Source organism: Zootoca vivipara, chromosome 4, assembly GCF_965207765.1.
Source record: "Zootoca vivipara chromosome 4, rZooViv2.hap1.1, whole genome shotgun sequence".
In the NCBI taxonomy this organism is placed as follows: Eukaryota; Metazoa; Chordata; class Lepidosauria; order Squamata; family Lacertidae; genus Zootoca; species Zootoca vivipara.
Window position 1 is genome coordinate 78,901,246 of NC_142587.1, and position 18,465 is coordinate 78,919,710.

General features: G+C 43.3%; 1 protein-coding gene across 2 annotated transcripts in view; it reads left to right on the plus strand.

The window, feature by feature from the left end:
• Positions 1-18,465, plus strand: part of FLT1 (fms related receptor tyrosine kinase 1) — a 110,448-nt gene that overhangs the window by 70,661 nt on the left and 21,322 nt on the right. For both annotated transcript variants that reach the window (XM_035114270.3, XM_088668251.1), the window contains 2 exons: positions 6,474-6,580; positions 8,547-8,682. In XM_035114270.3, coding sequence (XP_034970161.2) covers positions 6,474-6,580; positions 8,547-8,682 — 243 coding nt within the window. The remainder of the gene's footprint in view (positions 1-6,473; positions 6,581-8,546; positions 8,683-18,465) is intronic.

Consider the following 18,465-nt stretch of genomic DNA (forward strand, 5'->3'; position numbering starts at 1 on the left):
GAGATGAATGAAGAGTAGGACTCAGTTGAACTTTTTATAACCTCACTTACCTGGAAATAGACCTTGTTGAATTCAATAGGGCTTACATTTGAGTAGAAAATTGCACTGTGAATTTTCTAGCAATTATCTTAGGAGGCAGTATAATTGCTGTTACACATGTTAATATATTTTGTAAATTTATTAACCACTTTCCCATTAAAGTAAGTTTTCAAATAAATTTAAACGAAGGATTTAAAAAACATACACGATATAACTACAAAAATATTACAATTATACAACTGAACAGTAGCAAAATGGTTCATTTAGCAGCCACACAAAGGTCTTGTGTGTAGCAATATTTTCATCCAGAAGTGGAAAGGAAGCAAGACATTGCTCAATGGATCTTCAGAGACAGGGAATTCCAGAGGATGTCCCCTGTGATATTCTTGCAAAGAAGCTGGTAAAATGTAGACTGGACGAGATATCTGTTAGGTGGATTTGTAGCTGGTTGACTGACTGAACCTAAAGAGAGCTTACGGTACTAACCGTTCTTTGTCATCCTGGAAAATTTTTACAAGTGGGGTGCCTCAGGGTTCTCTCCTGGGCTCACTGTTGTTCAACATCTTTATAAACTTTCGCAAAGTAAGTCATGCCAGACCAATCTGATTTCTTTTTTTGATGGAATTACAAACTTGGTGGATCAGGAAAATGCTGTGAACGTAGTGTATCTTGATTTCAATAAGGCTTTTGACAAAGTCCCCAATGATATTCTCACAAGGAAGCTGGTAAAATGTGGGTTAAACAAGATAACTGTTAGGTGGATTTGTAGCTGGTTGACAGACTGAACTCAAAGAATACTCATTAATGGTTCCTCCTCATCCTGGAAAAAGTGACAACTGGGGTGACACAGGGTTCTGTCCTGGGCCCATTGTTGTTCAACATCTTTATAAATGCCTTGGATAAAGGAATTGAGGGGATGCTCATAAAATTTGCAGATGGCACTAAACTGGGAGGGGTAGCTAATGTTGCAGAAGACAGAATCAGAATTCAAAATGACCTTAACAGATTGGAAAATTGGGCGCAAGCTAACAAAATGAATTTCAACAGGGACAAGGTAAGGTCCCTGTAGTACACGTGAAAAGGATCTGGGACTCTTAGTAGACTGGGGCTCTTAGTAGACCACAAGCTTGACATGAGTCAACAGTGTGATGCAGCAACAAAAAGCTAATACTATTCTAGACTTCATCAACAGACGTATAGTGTCCCAATCAAAGGAAGTAATAGTACCACACTATTCTTCCTTGGTCAGATCCAACCTGGAGTACTGTATCCGGCTCTGGACACCACAGCTTAAGAAGGATATTGACAAGCTGGAACATGTGCAGAGGGGGTGATCAAGATGATAACAGGCCTGGAAACTAAGCCTTATGAGGAACGGTTGTGGGAATTGGGTATGTTTAGCATGGAAAAGAGGCGACTGAGAGGAGATATGATAGCCATCTTCAACTATCTCAAGGGTTGTCAAATGGAAGATGGAGCAAGCTTGTTTTCTTCTGTTTTGCAGGATAGGGCCTGAACCAAAGGGTTCAAATTACAAGAAAGGAGATTCCAACTAAACCTTAGGAAGAACCTTCTGATGCTCAGAGCTGCTAGAGAGTGGAACAGACTCCTGTGAGAGTCTCTCCTTCCTTGGAGATTTTTCAGCAGAGGTTGGATGGCCATCTGTCATGTATGATTTAGTTGAAATTCCTGAATTCCAGGGTGTTGGACTAGATCACCCCTGTAATCCCTTCCAACTCTACAATTCTATGATTTTATTATTCTTACTTGCCTAGAGGTTGGCGATATATGTGTGTGTACATGTGTAGAAGCCTCTGACTTTTGTGTGGGTGGAATGTAGCTCACTGTACAAAGGTAAGAATCTCATCCGTGCAACCCAAGTAACCTTACACAACCCAATCAATTTCATAAATTGGCACCTTGTTATACAAATTTGCTTGAACATTTCAAAACGTATTGTGAAACTCACTGCAGAGGAAGCTCAGGAAACCGAAAGAACAATATTATGAAATGGAAACTGTAGCAAACTGGGTGGTGTTCAATACTGTATGATTCTTCTTCACTTCATTTCTATCATGCTTTACATTGTTAAGAAAAAAATCTCAAAGTGGCTTACAACCTACATTAAAGCATCAAATAAAACAATCCAGAACAACACATTACTGAAGAAAGTCAAGTATATGTTCAAAGGAACATAATTTACAGGATAATTAAATATTATGTTAAAGATTTCTTTTAAAAAAATTACAAAAGAGGTCAACTACCGAATGCACATTTAACACAGCAAAGTTTTAAAAAATCTTAAACATTTCAAAAGAAAGCATTATTAAAGGAAGTCCAATATAAAATGCACATTAAAAACAGCTTAAGAAGCAGACAAAAAAAATTTACCATAAGCATAGAAGACGTCAAGAAGTACCTCCCAGCTGCAATCTTGATTTCACGAAAGCTGAATGAACAGCCATGTTAATATCATATTACATCCCAAGTCTAGTCCAGAACTGGTTTAAAGGTAAAGAATGATGAAAAGGGAGAGAGAGCAAGGGCCTTGAAGTTGCCCATCAAGGCTTTGCACCTGGATAGAAGACCCAACAGGCACACAGGTCATCTATGGTGAGGGGTATTGTATTTCTATTAAAATTATAGTATATTGTTATACAAATTTGTATTTCTTTTCCTTGGTGATGCTTTTTGGTGATGTGTTAACAGCCTCCCTATTAGATGCCTGTGATTTATATGGAACAATAGTCTGGCTCAGAAAAAGGCTATCTGTTTACATGACTGGGAATTAATGTCGGCTGCTACCTCCCTTAATAAACACTCAGGAATTATTATTTTCCTGCTCTTTATGAGGGGGAAATGGGATTTAATTTAAATATCTGGCAACAAATAAGGCTCAAGCTATCACTTTGCCGAGATCCTGTATTGGAGATGTAGTGACTAAAAGCTGAAAGATATCCAGAATGTGAGCAGTGGTTTGAAGACTCGCTTAAAAACAAGCATCACAGGCCTTTGAGCTAGCCAAGGACCCCACAAGGAAGACATTAATCATCCCTCTTTCCTCTGCCAAGACTGATGCTGAGCTGGGATGCCTGAGCAGCAAGAAGAGAACCTGGGAAATCATGTTCCAAACTAATTCTGCCAGTCTTTTCTTCCTTGCTGCATGCTCTTATTAAGTCCTAAACTGGAATGACATTTGAAGAGAAACTTGGAGTAAGAGGCATGGAAGCAGTTTTTACAGAAGTATTTTTAGGACACAAGCTGAAGCCTGTGTTTTGCTTGTAAGAACTGAAGCTGTAATTTTGTTTCGGAAATATTTATGGTGGTTGCAGGAATTGCATGGAGTGAATATTTTGATGCTATTATTCCGGTGCAGCATGCTCATTGGCTTCTAATATTTTCCAGATTTAGTCTCCTTTGGTTGTTTGAGCTGATCCATTCCCCTTCACCTTATTTCCTTCATATATTGATCTATATGTTTTCCTGAGACGTTTTCAGGCTTTAACCTTGCAGAACCACTTAGGAAAGGGCTGCTGTTGCTTTTGAGATGGGCAGATTTCACCCACACTTCCACTTGTCCTGTGCCTAGAATGCATGGGTCTGGGCAGTTTTCTGCCCCCAAGCCACCAGGGATGATTCCACTATCAAATCATCTGAGTGTCAGTCATGCAAGTGCAGCAAACTGATAATATATCAAGGTCAAACCAAAAGACATAGCAGTGCAGATTGAGAGAAAATTGAACTGATTTTAAAGAAATTCAGAGAAAAGAAGGTAGTTAAAAATCTGTCTTAAAAGCATGAAAACAAAAAAGGGTAAGATTTATTAAAGTCATGGACTGGCTAGACACAGAGGAATGATGGGAGGCACCAGCAGGGGAACCCCAATGGAAGAAGACTCAGAGCGCAGAGATTGGTGGTGGGAAAATGATGAGTTGTCAGAAGGGGAAGAGGGAGGATACTCAGAGGAGGAAGTGTTGGAAGCTGAAGAGTGAGCGGCAGAGAGAAGTCCGGAATAAGAATCAGAATTGGAGGCAGGAGAGAAAGGAGGCCAAGAGGCAGAGATGAGTCAGACTGGTGAAGAAGCCAGGATGTCTCCTCATCCTGCTGTGACAAGCTTCTCTCCCTCCGGTCTCCCAGGACCAGGAGAGGTATGAAGTGGGAGAAGCAAGGACAGGCATGCTGCTGTAGTCTCTGATTGCTTGGGAAGGACCCAGGAGAGGAGGAGACTTAGACAGCTGTGGGAAGAGAGGGACCCTCAGTCTCCACAAGTGCCTCGGAGCGGGGGGGGGGGGAGACCTACCAAGAAGAGTTGCTGTGCTCATTAGGCCTGGCACTCCTGAGCAGACCTTGTTTCTTCTGATAAATAGTTAACTTCACTTACTTTGTGTGATTTATTGCTGGCTGGCTCCATGACAGTTACTCAAATGTATTTCTACTCTGCTTGATACCTGGTAGGAATCTCATGTTATTCCAAGAATCTTTTTTCTTTTAAGTTACTTCAAAGGATTTAAATGGTGGGCTCAGAGAGGAGTGGAAGATGGCTGAAATCCATTGCTCCTGAAATCCATTGCTCCGAGCACATTAGTCCAAGAACAAAGAAGCAGGAAGTAAACAGGAAACATGGTCAGCCAGTTCTAAATGGGAGTGGGAGCTCTATTGAATTTCCGGGGTCCTGCCTTTAACAGAGCAGAGCAGTCTGGTAGGAAGAAGGGATGGCCAAACCCCTACTGGGCTGATCCGTATCTAACATGCTAGACAATGCCAGGCTTTATAGCAGCCAATCAGAAAATCTGACCTCTCTAAGCCTCATGCAAAGGAAGGGAAATTTTTGGACTAAGCTCTCTCAAGTGTTGAAAGATTAATTAGTCTGAGGACAGATATAGTGATGCTTCACACCCTATGGGGCAGCCTGACAGGAATTAGGAAATTCCTTTCAAGTGTTTACGGGCCACTCAGGCTGTCAAGCAGCTACATCTGGGAAGGAAGTGGGAGGGAAGTAAGGAGGCTTCTGTTGTGGTGTAATGACACTCACTGATTCCATATTGGAGTCTGCACCATAAGCCTTGCAGCAAAAAGAAAAGGGGAGCATTTTTCCCTTTCAAAAATGGAAACTACAGTAGTATGGTTATGCTGTCACAGCCTTAGAAATCTGGCCAGCTTAAGCCACCCTTGCCCCAGGAAGTACAGTGAAATGGTCTTGCAAATGGACCTTGAGCATTGGTTGTGAGTGGATGTGATCATCAGAATGGATCTTGAGTGATATTAAGGTATAATGTAATCAATTGCTGATTAGATGCACACTCGAACAGGTGAGAGGCACATACTTGTATATGCCAGGAGTCTGTGATTACAGCTCCATTTGATGATTAATATTCATTGTTTTAATAACAATGAGATGCATAGCTAGAACAGGTGATAGGCACCTACTTTTCTGTGTTTGCTCTGAGCCTTGCAAAAGGGAGAGAATGGTTTGTAAAAGAAAGGAATTGTCAGAGTCTGGGAACCAGTCCTGGGAGTGTTTCTCCCTGGGCATCTACAATCCCTCAACTATTCCTTTGGTATATCCAAGGTATACCCTGTGGATGATCTACAATGTATGTAAAAGAGTTTTCAAGTTTGTTTTGATGCCATGTGAATGACAAGTTTGTCTGTGCATGTAGTTGTCTTAGAAGACAAACAACACTTTATGTTTGGTAACTGTTTTTAAAAGTTTCAATAAATTTGTAAAACAAACAAACTATGGTTGTGTATCCTATATCTTTAAAACACACCCTAACAACACACACTCACCCAAAATCTTGGGAACTGTAGTTTCTTATGTGTGCTGGGAATGGTAGTTCTGATGGGGTAAAGTACAGTTCCCAGGATTCTTTGGGGGTGTTTTGAATGTGCTTTATAGTTATAATGTATATGCAGGCAATGTTAAGAGAAAGCCAAGTGAAAAAACTATGTGATCAGCTCCTGTGTTTGGATCCTTTAAATGTTATCCCAGTGACACAGGATTTGCTCACAGAATGGCTCAGGTCACATTTCACATGGCTCAGGTCACATTTCAAAGGCCCCATGCCATGTTGTTATAATACCCAACAGGGCCGGCTCTAGGGGTAGGCTGGGTGGTGTGGGGCGTCAGGGCGCACCGCGCGGAAGTCATGCTTCACGCTGCGCCCGCCCACCAGGGTGGGGGCGCCCGAGCGATCTCCGCACCATGGCGCCCGACATGCTTGAGACGGCCCTGATACCCAATGGAAATTGGTTGTGTATATGGTTCAATAAGTCTTCCCAAACTATCACTCTCCCCAATACAACAGTAGCTAAAAGTGCAGCAAAATCCACTGTGCTGTTTCTCTGTTTCAGAGAAATGTCATGATCGGAGTTAGTAACAACTGTGGCATATCGGAGTGTTACATTTTAATTGTGATTTTATTTTTTTTCAGGAATTTCAGAGAGCTCAAACCTGGAGCTGATAACACTGACATGCACTTGCGTGGCAGCAACACTCTTCTGGCTTCTGTTAACGCTCTTCATCCGTAAGCTAAAAAAGGTGAGGGCAAGGGCAAGGGCACTGGCACTGAAGCCTCTTCTGGTTTTCCAAATGGGATATGCCTTTTTGTGTTATGTCCCCCCCTCAATAACAGCTATTTTGGGACTGGCACCCCCAGCACTCTCTCAAAATTCTAAATGTGCGCACTGCTCCCAAAAGGTTGCCGACCCCTGTCTTAAGCTGCAACAATACCCTTAACTGTTTCCGTGGCCACACAACTGCTCTTCTTCCTTTAAAAAAAAAAAGATGTGAATTTCTGCCAGTTGTCGTAGTAGGTGAATGGCATGCCCACACTATATCCATTGCGACAGCCAGTTCACACTGGCAAGGAGTGAAGCAGTGAGGTTGTCACTAAATGTCCACCCTTGCAGAGCAGTGATCACAGAAGAGGGCAGGAGACAGCCTGATATTAGGTAACCATCCTGTCTTGTGAATGACAGCATAAATATTCCTGTCAACACACACCAGGCTTGCTTGCTGAATTCATACTTTAACACAGGTAGAAATCCAGACTGACATAGCATTCCACTGGAAGCAGCCACCTGACAGTGGATGGACCTGACAGTGTCCCTTTATCCAAGGCCTGGCTTATGGGGGTGAAATAATTTCAGAACTATCCATGTTATAAATACGTTATTTCAAATTGTGCTTCATTTTTACTGAAAGTAAGATCAATCTTCAGTGCTGATTTGTGTTGGCTTGAGGGAGATTCCTAGCTAGGTAATAGCTTAAAACAGGCATGCCAAACCTGCGGCCCTCCAGATGTTTTGGACTACAATTCCCATCTTCCCCAACCACTGGTCCTGCTAGCTAGGGATCATGGGAGTTGTAGGCCAAAACATCTGGAGGGCCGCAGGTTTGACATGCCTGGCTTAAAAGGTAAAGGGACCCCTGACCATTAGGTCCAGTCGTGACTGACTTTGGGGTTGTGGTGCTCATCTCGCTTTATTAGCCAAAGGAGCCGCCGTACAGCTTGCAGGTCATGTGGCCAGCATGACAAAGCCACTTCTGGCGAACCAGAGCAGCGCATGGAAACGCCGTTTACCTTCCCTCTGTAGCGATACCTATTTATCTACTTGCACTTTGACATGCTAGGTTGGCAGGATATAACAGCTTATATGCAGTAATTTTAGCTGTTTTGAAAGGCAATTCAAATCGTCCCATTAACACAGGAAATATACTGCTCCCTTTGTCCATGAATCATAGATAGGCAGCCTGACCCGGTGCACATTTACTCCAAAGTAAATCTCTCCAAATTTGAGAAGGCTTGTTCCCATGTAAGTATGCATCGGATTGCAGCCTTAATCCTTCTAACAGCCTAATGAGTCTAAATTACTTGCTGGGAATCACTATGGGGAAATAATATTGCGTAGGCAAGAGCCTACAGGGAAATATGAATTCTTGAACATTTAAAAAATGTGTACACAAAATGTTACTGGTGAATACTTTGCAGATTACATCTCAGTCTTGCACAACTTTCAAACCACATTTGGCGACTTTTTTAAAGCAACAAACATTGACAGCTGAACTCATCTGCTGCATATGCCAGTATTTTTTTTTTGTACAGTTGTCTGCCAAAGCTATTTTTAGAGGTTGTAGTTAGTCATTTTTTCTGAAAATACACTCAACTGAAAGTACAGACTGGAATCTCTATCACATGGCAATTATTTGAGGAGGTCTTCATATGGATTTAATTTACGAAATCAAGCATGCAATACAGTAAGTATATATATGAGAGAAGGTGGTGGAAATATCACCAGAATGGGGTGGGGGGATACATGGCAATGTTAAAACGAAGCATCTTTAACAGATTGTACATTGGAGCATGAAATGTGTATCCATATGGCAAGAGGTGCAATAGTCATATCCAATTAACCAATCACCTTCCTGACCAAAGCCAGGAGAACTTGCCCAGGCTGGCTGTGCATTTTGTAGTGACTTGGGGAACTTTAACATTATTTTCCAGCCTTATTCTTCCGAAATAAAGACAGATTATTTATCTATCATAATGGATCCTGAAGAAGTCCCCTTAGATGAACAATGTGAACGACTTCCTTATGAGGCCAGCAAATGGGAGTTCGCCCGGGAAAGGCTCAAACTGGGTAATAATGTCCTTCTTTCTCTACTATTGCATGCGATTCTGGGTTGGTAATAACAAAATGTGGGTTTCAACCAGCCTTCCCCATCCTGGTGTCCTCCAAATGTTGCTGGACTGCAATTCATGGAGGATAAGGCTATTTGTGGCTACTAACCATGATGTCTATGTTCTCTTTCCACTGCCAGAGACAAGACGTCTTTGATCACCAGTTGCTGAGAACTGCAGGTGTGCAGAGTTCTGTGGCACTCAAGTCCTGCTTGTGGGCTTTCCATAGCATCTGATTAGCAACTCTGAGAATAGGATGTTGGAGTAGATGGGCCATTGGCATGAACTAGCTGGCTCTTCCTATATCCTTGCATTAACTCCAGTCAATCCTGACCACTGCTCATGCTGTAGGGCATTTATTTATCAACTATTTTTTCCCCCATCAATGGGTACTGTTTTCATTCCGGAAAACAAGATTATGCCCCTTAATTGTTACTGTTGCCCTCTTGTTCTGAAACGGAATTGCTTTAAAAATAACTCTCAGTTCAATTGTTGCTATCTGGCCTTTGCAGAAGTATTTAGAATCCAGATGTAGGGATCACAGCATCTGCACAATTCATTCCTTTGGGGGGCAGAACTAAACTGAGCATCACTGTTTCATAACTAATTAACTGTTTTCCTCTAAGGCAGGGGTCCCCAAACTACGGCCCCCGGGCCGGATGCGGCCCAATCAGCCTTCCAATCCGGCCCGCGACGACCCCCGCCGCCCGCTGCCGCCGCCCGCTATCACGGCGCGCGGCGCAGCGACGATCTAAAAAACCGGCAAAAAATCGCTGAAAATCCTTTGTGCGCATGCGTATGGGCCTCTCCCGACCCGGAAGAGGTCATTTCTGGTGCACTTCCGGGTCGGGGGAGGCCCATACGCATGCGCACAAGCGATTTTCGGCGATTTTTTCCCCGCGCGTGTGCGTGTGCGCATGCGCACGGGCGCACACTCCCCCGCCCTCCGGCCCGCTGCGCGCGCACTCCCCTGCCCTCCGGCCCACTGCGCGGTCGGCGCGGCGGGCACCGGCCCGCCGCGCGGTAAGTCTGGGGACCCCTGCTCTAAGGGATGCATTCACAAGTGTTGAAGAATTGTTGTGTCACAGGAATTACCTGTTTCCTCTTGGGTACCCATGGAGAAAAACCCTGGAAGCTCCAAACATAAAAGAGAATCAGTCCAGACAGTGGGTGGCCCTGCCCACCTGTCATATTTGGTGCCCCATATAAAGAAGTAAGGGACGCGGGTGGTGCTGTGGGTTAAACCACAGAGCCTAGGGCTTGCCGATCAGGAGGTCGGCGGTTCAAATCCCCGCAACGGGGTGAGCTCCCATTGCTCGGTCCCAGCTCCTGCCAACCTAGCAATTCAAAAGCATGTCAAAGTGCAAGTAGATAAATAGGTTCCGCTCTGGCGGGAAGGTAAACTGTGTTTCTGTGTGCTGCTCTGGTACGTCAGAAGCGGCTTTGTCATGCTGGCCACATAACCTGGAAGCTGTACATCGGCTCCCTCGGCCAATAACGCAAGATGAGCGCCGCAACCCCAGAGTCGGTCACGACTGGACCTAATGGTCAGGGGTCCCTTTACCTTTATAAAGAAGTAGGTCCCATTCATTTTGATGGGTCTTAACATAAGAACATCCAGGCCCATCAAATCCAGCAGCCTGTTCTTACAGTGACCAACCCGATGCCTATAGGAAGCCTGCAAGCAGGACCTGAGCACAAGAGCACTTTCTCCTCCTTCAGTTTACAGCAGCAGCTGATATTCAAAAGCATACTTCCTCTGACCGTGAAGGCAGATCTCTTTGTCTTGCTCGTAAGTAAGCATGTGCCTGTTTGACTGTAGCCCAACATGTTTTTAAAAGGTACATCTCAGCCATGCGAAGCGTGAAGAAAGCAAACGTGTTTTCTAACACATGCATGTGTACCAGAGAAATGTTCTTGACTATACTGTAGCTCCCTGTCCAACCTACACTTGTTGGCAAGCCAGGTACTTGGAGCATGCAATATGGAATTCCTCTCTCTGGCAGGAACTAGTTAATTCAGTTCCTTAAGTTCTATCTTGCATGTAAGAGCTGAGGCACAAATCTGGAGTGGGAGCAGCGTAAATGTGTGTGTGTGTGGGGGGGGAATGGCATAAACAAGGAAAGAATGTTGTGATCATGAATGAAAACCAGATTCTGAAAAGTTGGCTGGCTGCAGCATGTTTGCTAAATCATCGTTACATGGAAGTCAGTCCAACCTCTCATTGACCTTGGCAGCTCGTATTGCTATTATCTTGTAAATACGACATGTTCTTGTTTAGTTGTTGGAAGGGTTTTTTTTAGTCTCACACACATTTTCTTTCTACACTTTCCACCTTTTCTTTATCAGGCCTATTAATTGTAATGTATAGCTATAAATTGTGAGCCAGTCAAGTGTATTAATTTGTAACACTGCTAACAGCACCTTACTCAAATTTAAGTTCCACTGATGAGCTCACTGGGACATACTCCCAGGAATGCGTATTTAGGATTGCAGCCTAGTCTTAGTTCAGTAACTGCCTGGGGCTGAGGGTGAGCGGGGTGAGCCTGACTTCCAGACATTCATTCCCAGATGATGAATCACAGAAGCATGGATTCAGAATTGTAGCATTGGAAGGGACCATGAGGGTCGTCTAGTCCAGTGTTTCCCAACCTTGTGCCTCCAGATGTTTTGAGACTGCAATTCCCATCATCCCTAGCTAGCAAGACCAGTGGTCAGGAATGATGGGAATTGTAGTCCGAAAACAGCTGGAGGCACAAGGTTGGGAAACACTGATCTAGTCCAACCCCCTGCAATGCAGGAATCTTTTGCCCCAACATGGGGCTCGAACTCACAACTTCAAGATTAAGAGTCTACCAACTGAGCTATGTGAAATAACATGTGAAGTAGCCAGTGGATTGTGCCCACTGTCCCCATTCCCACCCCCCATGCATTGATGTGAAGTTTCCAACAGAGTCTACATATGAGCATAGATTCTCAGACCTACAGAGGTGAACACATGGAAGTTGGGAGCAGGGTCAGTGAGCAAGATCTCCTTCCTTCTCCCAGTGTTCATTAACCATGGATCCTAAAAGTCTGCATAGAGTTCTAAATCATATTGTGCTCCTCTCATCCGTTGATTCACATGACTGATGAAATGTCCTTAGGGCCTATATTTACAACTTTTTATACTGGTGGTTGTAGAAATGCTAATGATTAAGTGAGGTATGTAAATGCCTTGAATGAAAGGTTGGATTTTTATACCCTTTTAATGGTCATAGCTTCTCTCAAAGAACACGAGGAATTATAATTTGGCAAGGATACTGAGAATTCTTTAATAGAGATTCCTAACCCTCCTTTGGAGGAAGAGTGAGGTATAAATCCTATAAATAAGAACAAGAATTATTCACAGAACTACAGTTTCTGGGATTATCAGGGTATTAATACCCTAGAACGAATACCCTAGAACAGTTTCTTATACTATGGTTCTAAAACTATGGCAGTTTGTGAATAGGAGATCAGGAGTGGATAAACAATAAAGCAATAAATAATCTTAAAATAGAAGTGACAGTCACTACAATTTAAGTAGTGGGATTAATTATTACTCAAAGCTTGATTAAATGACCAGATATTAACCTGGCACTGAAATTTAAACAGGATTTAAATCTGAGATCTGAGAGTGGAAGGCATTCCCCAAGTGGTACAGTATTACAGAGAAGGACCCCTCTTACATACCCCCATAGTGTGGAACATCCAAAGATGGGATGCTGAGGAAGACCTCTCCAGAAGATCTTTGTGATCAGACAGGACACTAAAAGAAGTACTTGAATGCAGTTCAGAATGCATTCAACATCTTGAATGCAGTTCAGAAACTTACTGGAAGCCTGTGCGGTTCCTTAAGAACCAGTGTCCTATGGCTCCAGTTCAGTGCTCCACTTAAGAGTTTAGCAGCTGCAGTTTTGAAGTTATCTTCCAGGACACCTTCAGATATGGCATGTTAGCATGGCCAAGTTATTTGTATCCAGGGATGAATACGGCTCGTGAGGCAACTGAAGTTGGCCAAAGACACCATCAGCCACGAAAGACAACAGGGTCTCCAGTGACAAGTCTGGACCCAAAGTTATGAATCAACTCCTTCAATGGGAGGGCAGCCCCCTTCTAGAGCAGGCGGTTTCCCCAATTCCTGGACTCATGAACCACCAATCCACAGTGCCTTGGATGGGTAGGGATTCACTCTCAGTTTATTCTCCAGCATCCAACCTGTTCACAGAAGTAGAAATAAGAGAGGAATAACCAAATTACTGTGCCTCCAACTATCATTCCACACAGTCATTGCTGTAGTATATCATGGTCAATGGTACTGAAAGCTGCTGAGAGGCCACCCCCCTCTCTGTCACAAGGGGACCGGTTGGAAACTTCTACAATTTGTTTCAGGAAAGTGTGATCCACAGCCTCCCCTTGGTTCAACATTATACCATAGACTCCAATCACAACATTATTTTAATTTCTTCATTTCTTTTTATCTGTGTTCTTTTCGCAGTGCTACCATGACCACTGTTTTTAATTTATGTGCAGGGGTACACTTTGTTGGCGTTCCCTTTCTGTTTCAGAGCCTTCAGTTGCTTCATTCCAGTTTTGGGAGTTATCCCACCAAGGATCAGTTTTATCTATCAAGCTGTATTCACCTTCCTGTACTAGGAGTTCAAGTTCATTTTGTTTATTTCCCATCCTCTGCACACTGAAACCCATGGATATTTTACTTCAATGTTTCTCCTGTGGAGTTTGCCTGGCACCAGCAACAGCTTCCCCAGCCTCTCCTGTAGCTCCCAAGTCTCTATCTTTAGTGCTTATCTTTGAATTTACCTTTGGGCTATTGTCTCCATTCCCCACGGATTTGCCATAGTTTAAAGCCCTCTTGATCTATAGTAGTTTGTCCTGCTTCTGCCAAACACATTTTTCTCCAGTCCTCGTGAGGTGCAGCCCATTTCCTGCCTGTAGTACTTTGTTAAGGAAGTTTGTACTGTTCCCAGAACCAACCCTCTCCTGTCAACACTATCCACAGATGAAATACTAGTCTCTTTCTTTTTAGTCCTCTGTCTTTTATAGGAATAGTTGGCGAGAACACCACCTGAGCCACAGGGTACTTCACCTTCCACCCCAGAGCTTCAGAGTCAGAGGTGATATGTTCATAGTTGTGTCTTGTGGCGCCATTTGTCTCCTTGTGGATTAGTAAGAAGGGATAATAATCAGTGAGCCTGAAAAGTCTTGGTGACCTGTCCTTCATATCCTGGATCTGTGTGCCAGGCAGACAGCGTGCTTCATGAACAAAAAGGTCCAGTTGGCACACAGCTGCCTCTGTACCTCTCAGTAGGAAGTCCCCAAGCACCACCACCCTTGTCCTCCTCCTTCCTGCAGTCAGTGGCTGAATCATCTCTGTCCTTGAAGGGCCTGAGAGTCTTCCTTTCCCATCTGGTATATCCTGAGTACCACTCTCATTGGACAGATAATAAAAGTGATTCAGAATTCTGTGCTTCAAAATTCTGATCCTATTTTTTTCTGTGCAATTTCCTCCTTGTTACAACTCCCATCTTCTTCCTTGACAGTTTCTTCCTGATTATGGCAACAGAAGCTCTGCAGTGCCACAACAGAACCAGCCAGACAATGTGGCCCCAGCAAGCACTCCAATGGTGGCAGCCTTAACCGTCAAAGTCCTAAATGATTTGAGCCTAGAGTAGCCAAAGCAAGGGCCTTCGCTAATACATTCAGTTCACCAAAAGCTTCTCAAATAATCACATCCCCTACCCACTTGTACTACTCAGGATGCATTAAACATTCCTTTTTTCTTCAGATACCAAAGCTTAAACTTGAATTCATGTCTCTTCAACAAACTCCCATAGCTCGAAAAGCTGCTTACTGGTTGCAAGGCTGGCCTGGGCTCTTCCTATCAAGTGGAGATGGGGATAAAAACACAAGTAGAGTCCTGCTGGATTGGATTAATATTTCAACTATTCCAGTACAGTATGCTTTTTCTCACAGTGGCCAACCAGATGCCTCTCAGAAACCAAGAAGCAGAACTGAAGGCAACAGCTCTCTCTAGCAGCTGCTATTTAATGGCATAAGGTAAAGGTAAAGGGACCCCTGACCATTAGGTCCAGTCGTGACCGACTCTGGGGTTGCGCGCTCATCTCGCATTATTGGCCGAGGGAGCCGGCGTATAGCTTCCAGGTCATGTGGCCAGCATGACAAAGCCGCTTCTGGCAAACCAGAGCAGCACATGGAAACGCCGTTTACCTTCCGGCTGTAGCGGTCCCTATTTATCTACTTGCATTTTGACGTGCTTTCGAACTGCTAGGTTGGCAGGAGCTGGGACCGAGCAACGGGAGCTCACCCCGTCACAGGGATTCGAACCGCCGACCTTCTGGTCAGCAAGCCCTAGGCTCAGTGGTTTAACCACAGCGCCACCTGGGTCCCCAATATTTAATGGCATACTGTCTCTAATTTTTAATCTGAATTTTCCTCATATCTATTTGCTAATCTAAAGACTGCCTTGTTTCTTCTTATTTCTGCCTTTCGCCTAATGAAGAGCATGTATGTTTTTTGCTTAAGGCATGAGATGGATCTGGGAAACAGCCAGGCTATAGTATGTTTTCAAAAAATTGGATCAGCTATTGTTCCTTTATCCTAAAAAGTTAGTTATGTAACCTGATACCGGCAGGTAAAACCTGTCGGAATTCCTAGGAATAGGTGTGAATATGTCAATTTTAGTTTCTCTCATTTCTCATCTTTCCCATCTTACATTCAGTTCTCTACATTTCCACATCAGTTTGCAATTTAAAAAATGTTCTGTGAAAATTCAGCATTTGAGTACCAATTTCTCCTAATATGCAAGTTTGCCAAGTATGCATATTTTTGCAAAGCATTTTGCAATGCCTTGTTGCCATGAATGTATGCTTTTTATGCACACTTTACCCTCATGTATGCATTTTTGTACACAAAGCTTGGCTGGAAAACTGAACTGCTAAATTTGGAGAAATGCAAATTTTGAAGGATGGCTGTGTTTGGCTTGCATATAGGGTTGCCAGACTCGGTAGAGGACAGGACTTCTGTGCCTTTAATTGCCCTGCTCTCTTTTGAGTCTGGAAACCTTAAAGAGAAACCAGCAGACCCTTTCCTTGGAAATTAAACCAAGGGTCTGCTGGTTTCTCTTTAAGGTTTCCAGACTCAAAAGAGAGCAGGGCAATTAAAGGCACAGAAATCCTGTCCTCTATTGAGTCTGGCAACCCTACTTGCATATTGTTTTGGAAAATGCAAATTGGGTGGGTCACCTTTAAATGTGAACTGAATTGAATTTCTTCCTCCACCTGCAGCACCTAGAAAAGTCTAATTCAACCTCCAGTCTCCATCTTGGAAACGAGTCTAAATGCAGACCTCATTGCTAGGACATCCGACCTATTTATTGTACTCCCTCCCCCCATTACTATTTTCCCTGTTACCCCACCCCACCCCACTCCTGGCTCTTTGTAGCACCTGGCCTGATGAAGCATTTTGGAGCATTTGAACATTTGCTTATGTTTTAGTGGCATTTCTGTTGGTCCTAATAAAGGTATTGCCCAATTGTGAGTGTTGACTCTTCCCCACCACCACCCCTGCTTAAGGATCAACATAGTAGCTTTGGCTTTTAAAGTGTCCATTGTTACTTATAGTCTGTGAATTTGTCGAATCCCTGTTTAAAGCTACTGGCCATCCCATCCCCACATCCTGTGGTGGTGAATTTCATAAACTAATTAGATGTTGCATGAAGAAGTAACTTCTTTCTGTCTGTCCTGGATCATCTGCCAATCATTTTCATTGGATGAGAAATATACATAACTAGCACTAGCATAATGTTAGCCATCTGCAGTTTTATTATATAGGAGAAGTTCTCCCATCTGGAAACAGTCTTGGATTGCAAGGAAAGTCATAAGGATTGATGGCAATATTGGGAGTAAGTGTTAACAGGGCTGGCCATCTTCCTTTTGCTAGGTGATTAGTGATGAATTTTAATGAGTCATTCATTCTCCAACTTGCCCATTAGCTCTGTAAAATCTCATGCATTTTCATTTTTTAAATTATTTTTCATTTTTTTTATCATTTTATTCACAAAGTATCTAGTAACCTTATGCCCACAAGAAGTTATCACACAAAAGGAATAAATAAAGCTTGGTTTATTATATGATGGGACCCAGGTGGCGCTGTGGTTAAACCACTGAGCCCAGGGCTTGCTGATCAGAAGGTTGGTGGTTCGAATCCCTGTGACGGGGTGAGCTCCCGTTGCTCGGTCCCAGCTCCTGCCCACCTAGCAGTTCGAAAGCACGTCAAAATGCAAGTAGATAAATAGGAACCGCTACAGCGGGAAAGTAAATGGCGTTTCCATGTGCTGCTCTGGTTTGCCAGAAGCGGCTTTGTCATGCTGGCCACATGACCTGGAAGCTATACACTGGCTCCCTCGGCCAATAATGCGAGATGAGCGCGCAACCCCAGAGTCGGTCACGCCTGGACCTAATGGTCAGTGGTTCCTTTACCTTTACCTTTACTTTTATTATATGAAATGAAAGTGACAGAATATATATAAAGGCTGCTTCAGACAGCAAAAATAAAGCAGGTCGCAAATCCTACAATGCATACACACCTTGATCTACAGAGTGAAAAATCTATTTACTGTATCCCCATAAGCCTACAGGAAAGTAAGTATGGCAATTTTGTCATAGAAACCACAGTGAAAGCAAGTTAAGAAATGGAGAAGGGGAAAGAAAGGTATACTTGTCCTTCAGGCAGAATGATTTTTGGATTCCTTGAGGGCACTGAGTAGAATTTTCATTGGAGCCTTGAGAGTTCTGAATAAATTTTTTGTTGGAGCTAGGAGAGCTGACTAAACATTGAGAATCTAAGGCTTTTAATCCAATGTCATCTAATGGAGAAGGGAGGGGGGCTTTGAGATGAGCAATTCCTATAATTCCAGTGGTTTTATTGTTCCATTGAATTTATTTCAGAGTTTCCTACACGTTTCCCACTTTGCTTATTTGCTTAACAAAAGTTGAAGGAATACAGTCCTAGTGGGCAATGACTAAAACTGGCCATCCTTGTCTGCCTCCTGTCTCAAAGGTTTTCCCCCATTATCTTGATGGCATCCATTCAGATGTAAAGTAGATTTTAATGGTAGCTAGAATTACACATGCTGATCTCTACACAAGGTGTGAGGAGCTTCAGGATGTGAGCTGGCCATTAGCCTAGTGTGAGTATACTGTATATACTGTATCAGAATTTGGCTCTCTGCAACAGATATCAAATTGCAAATGTTTAGAAAACAAATTACTGTTGTTACCGTCTCTGTATGAAGAAACATAGGCAAAGGGTTCTATGCTACTCTTGCTTATGGTGGCTGTAAGCATACCATATGATACCCATTAAGCTGCAAACAGTATGGCAGATCACACCCCCACTTAGGCCTTTTAAAAAATGTCAGTGCGCTCTAACCATTCAGTTATTCAATCAGGAAACAGCTTTGCGTCAAGCAGAAAGCAGACTCCCTAAAATTGCACAGCCCTGTAGCCAGGATGGAATCATTGAGTGTACCACCCACCTAGGATTTTTCTTTTAGTTGGATCTTTAATTGTGGCATAACAAGCACTGTCTGCCTTGAAAGAACGACAGGTTGTTTTAAGAAAAAAGAGCAATTCTGTTTGTTTGTTTGTTTGTTTGTTTGTGGCTCCCTCCAAGAGTGTAG